Source organism: Myxocyprinus asiaticus, chromosome 48 (genome assembly GCF_019703515.2).
Source record: "Myxocyprinus asiaticus isolate MX2 ecotype Aquarium Trade chromosome 48, UBuf_Myxa_2, whole genome shotgun sequence".
In the NCBI taxonomy this organism is placed as follows: domain Eukaryota; kingdom Metazoa; phylum Chordata; class Actinopteri; order Cypriniformes; family Catostomidae; genus Myxocyprinus; species Myxocyprinus asiaticus.
In genome coordinates this window covers 6,244,920-6,257,156 of record NC_059391.1, presented here as the reverse complement: position 1 = coordinate 6,257,156, position 12,237 = coordinate 6,244,920, and the positions used below count along the sequence as shown (strand labels likewise).

Here is a 12,237-nt window from a genome sequence, read left to right as displayed (position 1 = left end):
CCGTCTCCTCCTCTGGAGTCAGCAGCAATTCAAGTCGCTGCGAGCCACTCACATCCCGGGTGACCTCAACACTGCAGTGGACGCGTTGTCATGGCAGGTTACCCTCAGGGGAGAGTGGAGACTCCACCCTCAGGTGGTCCAGCTGATTTGGAGTCGATCCGGACAGGTATATGGTACGCCCTGACTGAGGCACCTCTCGGCATAGACGCGCTGGCACACAGCTGGCCTCCTGGCCTACGCAAATATGCGTTTCCCCCAGTGAGCCTACTTGCACAGACTCTGTGCAAGGTCAGGGAGGACGAGGAGCAGGTTGTCCTGGTATCACCCTACTGGCCCACCCAGATGTCGTTCTTGGACCTCACGCTCCTCACGACAGCCCCCCCCCCCCGGCGAATTCCCCGGAGGAAGGACCTTCATTCTCAGGGACGGGGCACCATCTGGCACCCGCGACCAGACCTCTGGAATCTCAATGTCTGGCCCCTGGACGGGACGCGGAAGACCTAAGCGGTCACTCAGGCTAGGGCCCCCTCTACGAGGTGCCTGTATGCCTTTAAGTGCCGTCTGTTCGCTAAGCGGTGTTCTTCCCGATGGGAAGACCCCCAGAGATGCGCAGTCAGATCGGTGCTTTCCTTCCTGCAGGAGAGGTTGGAAGGGCAGCTGTCCCCTTCCACCCTGAAGGTGTATGTTGCTGCTATAGCAGCACACCATGACACAGTGGACGGTAAGTCCTTAGGGAAGCACGACCTGATCATCAGGTTCCTGAGAGGCGCCAGGAGGCTGAACCCCTCCAGACCGCGCCTCATTCCCTCATGGGACCTCTCTGTAGTTCTTCAGGGTCTACAGAGAGCCCCCTTTGAGCCTTTGCAGTCAGCTGAGCTTAAGGCACTCTCCTTGAAGACTGCCCTCCTGACTGCGCTCACTTCCATCAAGAGGGCAGGAGACCTGCAAGCGTTCCCTGTCAGCGAAATGTGCCTGGAGTTCGGTCCAGGCTACTCTCACGTGATCTTGAGACCCCGATCGGGCTATGTGCCCAAGGTTCCCACGACCCCTTTTAGGGACCAGGTGGTGAACCTGCGAGCGCTGCCCCAGCAGGATGCAGACCCAGCCCTGTTGTTGCTGTGTCTGGTGCGTGCTTTACACATCTATTTGAATCGCATGCAGAGCTTTAGGATCTCTGAGCAGCTCTTTGTCTGCTTTGGTGCACAGCGGAAAGGAAGCACTGTCTCCAAGCAGAGGATCGCCCACTGGCTCATTGACGCCATAGCTATGGCATATCACGCCCAGGGCGTGCCGCCCCCTGTAGGGCTACGAGCCCATTCTACCAGGGGTGTAGCGGCCTCCTGGGCCCTGGCCAGGGGTGCCTCTCTAACATACATTTGCAGAGCAGCGGGCTGGGAAATACCCAACAACTTTGCAAGGTTCTACAACCTCCGGGTGGAACCGGTTTCATCCCAGGTAGTGGCACGCAATACAAGCGGATAAGCCCGGGATAGCCGGCCGGGTGTATCGCTTGCACATAGCGCCTTTCACCTCCTCTGAGCTGAAGACGTGCGCCATTAATTCCCAGTAGTGTTCACAAACTATGTTCCCTGGTTGACTTCCTCCGAGCCCTGTGGCAGTCGAGTTTTCAGAGAGACTCGCTGCCAGCCCAGTGCACGTGCTAATTAAGAGCCCTGTTCTGGGGTAGGTGCTCCGCGTGTGGCGGTTCCCTGTAAGGTAACCCCATGCGATGTAAATCTTCTGCTAATTCGTTTCCCTGTTGGCAAACTGCGTCTTCCTTGGGTAAAGCCCCCTCTGCCACAGTCTCCATGTTTGTAGTAACTCCTCCCCGTTGGGTAGGATCTACCATGAGACTTCTCCACATGGTCGGCAAGACCATGTGACGTATTTTCCACTTAAATATCCCCCCCTCTCTTTGGGCAAGGTGTTGTCTCCGCGGTGTCCTCACCTTGGGAGGGACACCCCCCCGACTAGACCTGCCGGCCCAGTCGGATAATCCCACTTGTTTTTAAGGGAGTGGAAAAAAAGAAGGGGAAAAGAGGCCACGACTGGGTTAGCCTGTCTCTATTTTTTGGGTAGTCGATTTGTCCCCAAAGGGCCGTTTGATGCTCATAACTATGTTGGGGGAGGATACGTGTTGGCCTGGTGCGCTGGTTATGAGGCACACAGTTGTCTGCCCGACACACACCGCCAGTTCACGTAACACAGTTCAGCCAGTTGCTGTGTTTTGTATAGGTACCCCTAGTATCACTACATCGACACAACGTCGAGTGAGTGACAGATAGGGAACGTCCTGGTTACTTGCGTAACCTCCATTCCCTGATGGAGGGAATGAGACGTTGTGTCCCTCCTGCCACAACACTGAACTACCTGCTGAAATGGCCTGACCTTGTCTCGGCTCCTCACCGTAAAACGCAAATAACCAGGATGTTTCAGAAACACAACTGAGTGATGATTCAAATGAATCGTTTTGTGTCCAAACAAACTCACTTGCTAAAACGAATGTAAGATGTAACACTTTGTCATGCTACATCGATACGTAGCTAGTCACTGGAAAAGCATCTATATTTTGAAAACAGCTGAACTGCAATACTTTCACATTAATACAAAAATGTAGTTAAGTTGGTAGTGTCATTACTTAGTTACTCCCCAACAATTATTAATATCTTCCTTGTGTGATCTGTTTTAAGAAAATTTAACGCTGCTCTAGACTCAGATGAGATGTTTCTGAGAGTTTAGCATGGCATACACAGCTGTTCTGGAGACAGAATTTTGTGGGATTAAAGGGGGGTTTTGAGGAAGATCCATAATGTTTGTGGGGATTTTCTGCATGGAACCAGAGAGGAGAAAGGAATCCCATGAAACAAATGCAGAAAAAGCCAAACATATAACAGGATTAAATGGGTAGAATAAATCTGTCAGAGACAGAAAAGTGGAACCGAACTGGACTCCTACAAACTGATGCTTCATCTGAGAAAGCTGTATATTATTGTATATGGAAATTTTATATATTCTGAGGGTAAAAATGTATATAGTTAGGGTTAGGTTTTACTGGTATTACTGTACATAATAATATATTACAATGAAAATCTATGATTCCAAATCTAATTTAAACATAAAAATTCAAACTGCTTTTTAAAGCAAACTAAAGCACACACAAGAACATTCTCAAAAAATGCTGGACAACATGGATCATCAGGTTTTGCACAAACTTGTGAAGTCCACGCCAGCTCATGCTGTTATTGAAGCAAAATGGGGACATTCTTGAATTTTAGAAAGTGGGGAATTCTGAAATTCACATACAGTATATCTGCATATTTACATAAGTATCACAAGGTTTCCACATAGCTTGAAAAACAATAATGTACTTTTCTATAGTAATTTTAGATAAATGAAAGCTCCAAAAAAGACTTGAGGCCTATTCATACCAAGCTTGAATTTCGGAGCAAATTTTCGTCCCGAATGAGCTTTTGAATACAAGTGATGTTTTTAGAACAGCGCCGCCTTCTGTACAGGGGTGAAATAGTATGAAATTTTATTCGTTTCGTAATTCGTTTCGGTGTGAATAGACCTTTTTTCGGCAGCTCGTCTTGTAAATTTGTGTCAGATTTGGTCTGAACAGGCCTTTACTTGGGACATTTACTGACAGGTGTAAATATGATGTTAGATGTCTGGCCAGGAAGATCAGAAAAAATAAACCACACAGAAATTCAATCCTTTATTTGTTCTTTTTTCTCCACATACTTTCACTTCAACAATCTCGCTCCTTCCCCAACCTCTTCATCACACAGATCCAACTTTCAAAAATTACATTTCAAAGTCGGATTTTGCTCTGACACATTCTCATCGCAAGCTCTTTAAAGCCAAAAGATCTCAAGGTCTACAGATTCACTATAGTAGGAGAGATATAACAAACAATAAACAGTACAAAAATACATAAGATGCAACAGAATGTCTATTTCTGAGGTTGCCTCTAGTTCAAAAAGCACTAATTTTTTAGCAAGTAGTAAATCATGAGGGTAAAAAAGGAAAAGAAAAAAAGACACTAAAGATGCATTGCTTTGACTAAGGGAATGCTATGGCATCGAAAACAATGCTTACAATTAAATCATAGTACATACTGTACTTACTCTGCATCTAAGTGTATACTCCAACTACTCTGGATCCAACCATAAATTCTAATTAAGAATAAAGATGCAGGGGGTTTTCCTGATATTGAAGATTAATATCAGAATTAAAAATGTGAGTTTATTCTACATGGAGCATGACAGAAAGAGAGGTTACATGCAGAATAGCATACTACCATAGTACTCTAACAATTTCTGCAGTATATGGTATAGACTGTGAATAGTATGCAATTTTTTAGTAACACTTTATTTTAAGGATCCATAATTATGGGGGCCTGGGTATCTCAGCGAGTACTGACACTGACCACCACCCCTGGAGTCGCGAGTTCGAATCCAGGGTGTGCTGAGTGACTCCAGCCAGGTCTCCTAAGCAACCAAATTGGCCCGGATACTAGGGAGGGTAGAGTCACATGGGATAACCTCCTCATGGTTGCGATTAGTGGTTTCCTCTCTCAATGGGGCACGTGGTAAGTTGTGCATGGATTGCAGAGAGTAGCATGAGACTCCACATGCTGTGAGTCTCCGCGGTGTCATCAACTCAACCTTTATTTATAGAGCACATTTATAACAACAGGAGTTGACCCAAAGTGCTTTAAAATACGCATTTCAATCACAACACAATATGCATAATATACTCTTATATAAATACTAATAAATACCTGAGCCTAAAATCTATATCCATAATTAAAATGTATTCAAAAGTTAATGAATAAAAATGTGTTTTTAAAGCAGATTTAAAAAGGTAGAATGTCAGAGCTGTCCTGATATGAAGCGGAAGCTTGTTCCAGAGTTTGGGGGCTATAATAGCAAATGCACGATCACCCTTCAATTTGTAGCGACAATGAGGAACTTTCAGCAGAAGTTGGTCAGCAGAACTAAGTGCTCTAGTAAGTCATGCACAACGAGCCATGTGATAAGATGCACGGACTGACTATCTCAGAAGCAGAGGCAACTGAGACTTGTCCTCCGCCACCCAGATTGAGGTGAGTAACCGCGCCACCACGAGGACCTACTAAGTAGTAGGAATTGGGCATGCCAAATTGGGAGAAAAGGGGATTAAAAATAAATTAATTAAAAAAGGATCCACAATTATGCACTAGTTAAGCATGAACAAGACAGTAATTAATAATTAACTGAATATAGAGTAAGGGTATCTTAGCCATAATACACAACTAATTAAAAGTTGTATTTTTGTTTAGAATGTAATGTAATTAATGCTCAATTTCAGAGATCCATCATAAATTAAATGTACTAAACAATATTCAACCATTAATTTAGGCTAGTTAGGATTAGCTTTACAAAGCTGTTACTAACAAAATAATTAAAATCTTCAATTAAAGACAACTTGAATCACTATTTTAAAGTGAAAATGTTATCTATTTTACATATTGCTTTGTTTTGCATTTATTAGATGGTATTCAGTTTTATTTAAATATATTAATACATTCTATTAAGTTATTATGATTAATTGGAATTGGTTTTTACTAATAAATTGCTGCAATTTTGTATTAAAGATATCTTGACCTCCTGCTCTCAAGTGAAATTTTTACCTACCCAAGTTATTGATTTGTTTTGCACTTATTAGGTGGTATTTTAAGTTTATTGAAGTAGACAGAAATTATTAATATCGAACTAATTTCATTCAATGAAATGAATCTTAAAATAAAGACAATTTGATTAATTTGTTAATCATTTGTTTGACATTATTAGGTGTTTACAGTATTTGCAGTAAACAACTTTTTTTCATTATTGTAATTGAAACGTGCAAAAAAATGTGAGTATTTTATTAATTTATTAGTAACAGATTTGAAATGTCAATAATATTATATATTTGATTTAAATATAATATATATTTATCTTTAAAATAGAGCATTAATTACATTACTTTCTACACAAAAATAAAACTTTCAATTATTTGTAAATTATGGCTAAGATACCCTTACTCTACATTCAGTTAATTATGAATTACTGTCTTATTCATTCTTAACTAATGCGTTACTGTGGACCCTTAAAATAAAGTGTTACCAAATTTTCTGTATACACGGAATACTCAGATAACCTACTACACAATTTCCAGTCTGAAGAATGAACCCGAAGTAAGACTTTTAACATAGAATTTATTATTATTTTTTCAGACTGTCAAATGTTATACGTTTTAACTTAAAATAAGCCAAATAACTGTTTTTATTTCCAAAATGATAACTGGATGCCTCTCACGTGTAAAGTAATGAGTTGATGTGACAGTCATCCGGTCATCTGGGTACACTGTATTAAGAAAATGTACTTACTGTGCACCGTATATACAATAAAATATATACTGCAGAAATCTCAAGAATAATAGTAGTATGCTATTCCGAACATAGCCAAAAAGACAGTAGACACCTCTTTCTTTTATATGCAGCTGCTTCCTTTCAAAACACAATCATTTTGACCATCATTTCTTTTAAATCCTCAGGTGGCGTATATTTCAGACTGAAGTCATCTTCAGTCAATTCCCCATTTCAATTCTGCTATCATATACGTTTGGCCATTTGAGTGGGAGTGAAAAGTGTTTCATGAAATTGGGTTTTGAAATGAATTGAAAAAATGAGACCTACTCTGTTTTCATACAGTGGAGGAGGAGGGTTCGAAGTTTGTGAGGGAAAATGGTAGTGAAAAAAGATAGTTGAATAAATATATGTGGGCCTCAATTTTGGTCTGACTGGAGGGTGATACTTCAAGATAGGTGGTTAACTTCAGAAAAAAACTGAATTGAAAGATTTTCATAAACATTAAACTACTTAGTTTTATGACATACACCAAACTCAAGGCCTGGAGGAGTCCCGATTCACATACTGTCTTTCGTATTTGGTATGTAAGATTTGGATTAGTGAGTTCCTAATCATAGAACATTGAAAAAAGTATTTTAAAGGTGACTGAATGGTGTACTACTGCTGCTTAAGTATGCATTTATGTGTCCTTTGAGGAATAAATCATTAGGAAATGTATGGTTCATATTTCACCTCAAAAGAAAAAGAAAAATCAGAAATTATTTTTAGCATAAAGAAAATGAAACCTATTTAGACATTGTGATATTGTTTTCATGACAGTTAAGGACATCTCCGCACCCTAATTGTCATTACTGCAATGCAAAAAAAATCTTGGAAACACTTTACAACGTTCAACATTAGTTAATGCATTAGGTATCATGAGCTTACCCTGCACTCTGACCCCAGCCTAGCTGGGATATGTGAAAAAGAAGAATTTCACTGTATACGTGCAAATGTATAATGTGTGATAAATAAAGAAAATTATTAATTAATTATTATTATTAATTAACAATATTTTTTCAGTGTTTATAAATCTTAATGTCCATTTATAAATATGATATTTTTTACTACGTTACAGTACTTCATAATGCATTAATTAATGTGAACGTACAGATTTTCAAAGATTAAAAAAATATCTTTGTCTTCACTGTCTGCAATATTGTAATGCAGTCTGAACAGAATGATTTTTTAAAATCAAATTTATTTCAGTGCAACAATTGCTACCATGATGTATACTTACAGTACAGTTGTACTTTACAAATATATTTCGGAATTTAATATATACATAATATATCTCTTTTGTTTTGTTATGCATTACATTTTGTAATGAGAATGAGATGCTTAAAGGGAATAGTTCACCCAAAAATGAAAATTCTCTCATCATTTATTCATCCTCATGCCATCCCAGATGTGTGTGACTTTCCTTTGTTCTGCAGAACACAAATGAGGATTTTTAGAAGAATATTTCAGCTCTGTAGGTCCATGCAATGCAAGTGAATGGTGATATGATTTTTGAAGCTCAAAAAAGGACATAAAGGCAGCATAAAAGTAATCCATACGATTCCAGTGGTTAAATCCATGTCTTCAGAAGCGATATAAGTGTGGGTGAGAAACGTATTAATATTTAAGTCATTTTTTTACTGTAAGTTCTCCTCCTTGCCCAGAAGGTTGCGATATGCATGAAGAATGAGAATCACCAGAACAAAAGAAGAATGTGAAAGTGAAAGTGGAGATTTATAGCAAAAAAAATACTTAAATATTGATCTGTTTCTCACCCTCTTTCTCTGCTTTTTGGAGCTTCTAAATTATGGTCACCATTCACTTGCATTGTATGGACAAACAGAGCTGAAATATTTTTCTAAAAATATTCATTTATGTTCTGCAGAAGAAAAGAAAGTCACACACATCTAGGATGGCATGAGGGTAAATAAATGATGAGAGAATTTTCAAAACTGTTGCTTTAATTGTCATAAACAATATTAAGATTTTTAAATGGTCTTAAATGGTCCTAAAAAAAATGGTCAAAAAATGGGCTTTAATTTCTTTTCAGTTTTGTGAAAAATTCCCCCAACATTTCTTGATAGTTTTCACAAGATTTACTCAGTTTGAGGACTGAATTTTATGATCTTGCAGCACAACTCAATATTGGCAAACTTGATAACCTCATATTTCAAAAAAAAAAAAAAAAAAAAAAAAAAAAAAAAAAAAAAAGAATATATATATATATATATATATATATATATATTTTTTTTTTTCACACATCATATTTAAAATGCTAAAGTCCCCAGTATAGTGCACATTTGTTTATGCCATTCCATTGGGATTCAGCAAGAGTTTTCATTCATAATCTGATCTAACAAGCAGTGTTGGGTGTAATCTCATAACAAAGTAATTAATTACTGTAATCTAATTACTTTTTAGTCATAAAAGTAGTATAAAGCATTACATTTAAAATTCTTGTAATCAGTTAATAGTTATTGACGTTTAATTAAATTAATTAATTTTTAAGTACAATACTTGGGTTACACATATTTTTCAAATAACAGTATTTATGTAGAATATCTGTAGAACATTTGTTTGCATTTCTATGACAGCTGTAGACTGTACACCCCATAACAAGAACATTCAAAACTTTATTGTAAAAAGTCTTTTTTAAGAAAGTAACTTTAAAATAATGTAACTAGTAATGTGATTACTTTTTTGATGAAGAAATCTGTCAGTTAATCTTATTAAAATTTTAAAGTAATTAGTAATTAGTCATTTGAAGTGGATTACTTTTTTGGAGTAACATCCACTAAACTATGTAACCCAGTCATCTCATAGAAGGAACATTACAATAACAACATTTTTGCAAACTGACTTTTACGTACCGCGTTCAATGTTTCGTTGCAGTTTTCCGGTGAAATGAACACTAGAGGCGCTATAACAACTGTGCATTTTATTCAGTTTCACACAAATCACGACTACAACAGCTTAATATGAGTTTATAAACACGTATTTTTCACTCTATTACTCACACACTGCTATGTTATGATATCGCAACACTTTTACTCTAATGCATCATTTGAAAAACAACTAATTTTAATTCTTGTATTACAGCCCACCTACATTTACACACTTATTCCAATATGATTAGCTTACGTGGAAGCTCAACTGATAGAGCATTGGACTTTGAACTCGGAAGTTTGAGACCAGTCAAACACGCAAGCTGACAAGCAAGACGAAAGTGTCATAGAAGCAACAGGAGATGACGTGGTTTTTGGAAACTATAGGTTAGGTTTAGGTGTTGGTTTAGGGCAGTGGTTCCCAAAGTGTGAGGCAGGGAGATGGTGGGATTGGAGGAGAAGTCCATAAAAAAATAGTTATATAATAATAATAATTATTTTTATTATTATTATCAAGTGTAAGCTTTTGAAGCATGCTTCCAATCCAAATGAGTGTCAACTGTGCAATTAACTGATATATTTCAGCTGGACTGTTGAGTCTGTAGAGGACAGAGACTCTCAGTGAAGAGAGATGGCTGCCATGCCAGTTTGTTTGTTTGTTGTACATTTTAAAGTATTAAATCCACTGTTAAATCCTCTGTTTTTGTGAGAACAGTGTTTTTCCTGCATTGAAATTTTTTTGGCGACCACCAAAATGAAATTTCGGCCGCCGAAGCAAATTATATGATATTCAAATTCATGTTGCTTTTGCCATTTTATAAGTGCTAAATATGCTTCTCATCTGGAACTGCTCTATCCTAATGTATCTCTGGAGCACACAGGTGCAGGTGCAGGTGCGTGCACGACGTGCGTCAACCATGCTTCCCTCGATATATGAACTCCGGTGACAAAATAGCGCAAAGCGGATCACATGACTGTCTTATTAAACTGGGCTTCTCTCAATATCGTGGCGTAGACAACAAAACTTATGCGACCCATTTGAATTCTTCATGAGAATTTTCTATTTTCAAAGCGCTATGACCATTTCAAACGGCTACAGCACTGACATTCTGAACAACTCTGACAAGGGAAAGAGAAAACACCTACTCTTCACCAGCATTAATTACAAGACTTTTACATCTACACCTAAACATACCCTTACTAACATTTATCACATTAAACTGTAACAATTTTTCATTACAACTGTGGAAGTTGTATTAAAAAAGTGGTGTTAAATGTGTTATTTTTTATTAAATAAAAAGAAGAAGTTATTTTTTAACAAATAAACAGTTTATTTTTTTAAGAAAGACTAACTACCTAACTAACCACTGTAATGAGGAGCCATCCATGGTATTTCTTGTGATTACGGCATACAAATACATCTGTTAAACAATGAAAGAACTATGGTAAACAAAAGGGCATGTACAATGTAGAATAAAAGTCTGGACCTCTTATTATTATTATTACACAGCTCTCTGGAATACTCGATTCTGACTGGTCAATGGCGCCATCCAGTGGTCAAATATTGCTCTGTAACAACCGCATATCTGGGGATTTAGATGTATCAGACCTCTCATTCGGGATCTGCGTGCCATCTCTCCTCCTTCTCGGATGTGTGATCTCTTCAAGTTAGTTAATAAAATAATTTAAACTCAAATCAATGTTTCATGTGCATTTATTTATTTATTTGGCAAGCAGTCTTGTAATAGGCTGAATATTGAGGAGTCAGACGGTCAATTTTACAAAGTAAACAACAGAACCCTGACGCAAACCGGAGATTGATTCCAGCTGTTCAGAGATTTATTTCTTCTCAAATGACATCATTTCAATGCAAATCAATATTTTATGTCCATGCATTTAATTTTTGGTTAGTAGCTGTGTAATAAGCATGAAAATGTACAGTCAGTCGGCTGTTATTGTAAAATCTTCCCATGTGTACTATTTTAATACAGTACATTTCCTGTTCTGATGATGTTTGAACATTTTTCGATAAATATAGGGGGGCTTGACTGAAAAAGTTTGGGCACCACTGGTTTAGGGTAAGGATGTCTGTTTTCTTCAAATCTCATTTGCTTTTAGAACACTATTGGTTAGATTTCGGTTAAAGTTTTAGGTTAGAGAGGTACGTTTTACTCATTAAAACCTTCATCTAATATTCATCATAAAAATCTTGTCTGATTACGACACCATTTCACTCGCTTTTTTCATCCCCTGCTGGTCATTTTACCGGGGAACTGCAGCCAAATGTGAAAAATGGCACGTAAATTTGTATTGCAAAAATGTTGCTACAGTAGTGTAATTGTCATGAGATCAGGCCGAAACTACTAGACCTACATAAAATGACTCTAAACTGAGTAATGTGTTGAAATCATTTTTACAAAATCAGACAGTCAGCCTAATAATCAAGTCAGAAGCTAAAGACCTCTAATGCAGTGCAGGTCAGTAAAAGGGTCTCGTTGGAAAGCTGTGGACAGTAAAAACCTCTCTGCATCTTTGATGACTAAAGCGCTGTGAACTATCTGAGGGTCAGAGGGTGAGGTACCTTTCCTCTTTGCTCTTTGCTTTGGAGTTGCCGTCGGAGATATCCAAGCTCTTACTGAACACACTTTTACTGCAGCGGGAGACAAAGTGAAAACACAGTGAGTCCCTGAACACAACAACACAAAAGTGCACTCCTGCTAGCCATCTGTAAATAATATAATACAACATCCCTGTTGTGTCTTTCTTCTCAGAGGCTATTTGTTTAGATGCATATGTTGAGGTAGCTGCCATGGTTTAGAGTTATTTTGTTTCTTACAGGAACAGTTCACCCTCATGTTGTTCTAATTCCCTATGACTTTCCTCCTTCTGTGGAACACAAAAGGAGAAATTTTGAAG

General features: G+C 38.1%; 1 protein-coding gene across 4 annotated transcripts in view; it reads right to left on the bottom strand.

Annotated features, from left to right (window-relative positions):
* LOC127437078 (serine/threonine-protein kinase BRSK2-like) overlaps positions 1-12,237 on the bottom strand; it is a 303,325-nt gene that overhangs the window by 23,161 nt on the left and 267,927 nt on the right. For 2 of the 4 annotated variants that reach the window (XM_051691722.1, XM_051691724.1), the window contains exon 13: positions 11,903-11,971. The exons of the other annotated variants lie outside the window; for them this stretch is intronic. In XM_051691722.1, the coding sequence (XP_051547682.1) occupies positions 11,903-11,971 (69 nt within the window). The remainder of the gene's footprint in view (positions 1-11,902; positions 11,972-12,237) is intronic. 4 annotated transcript variants of the gene reach the window in all.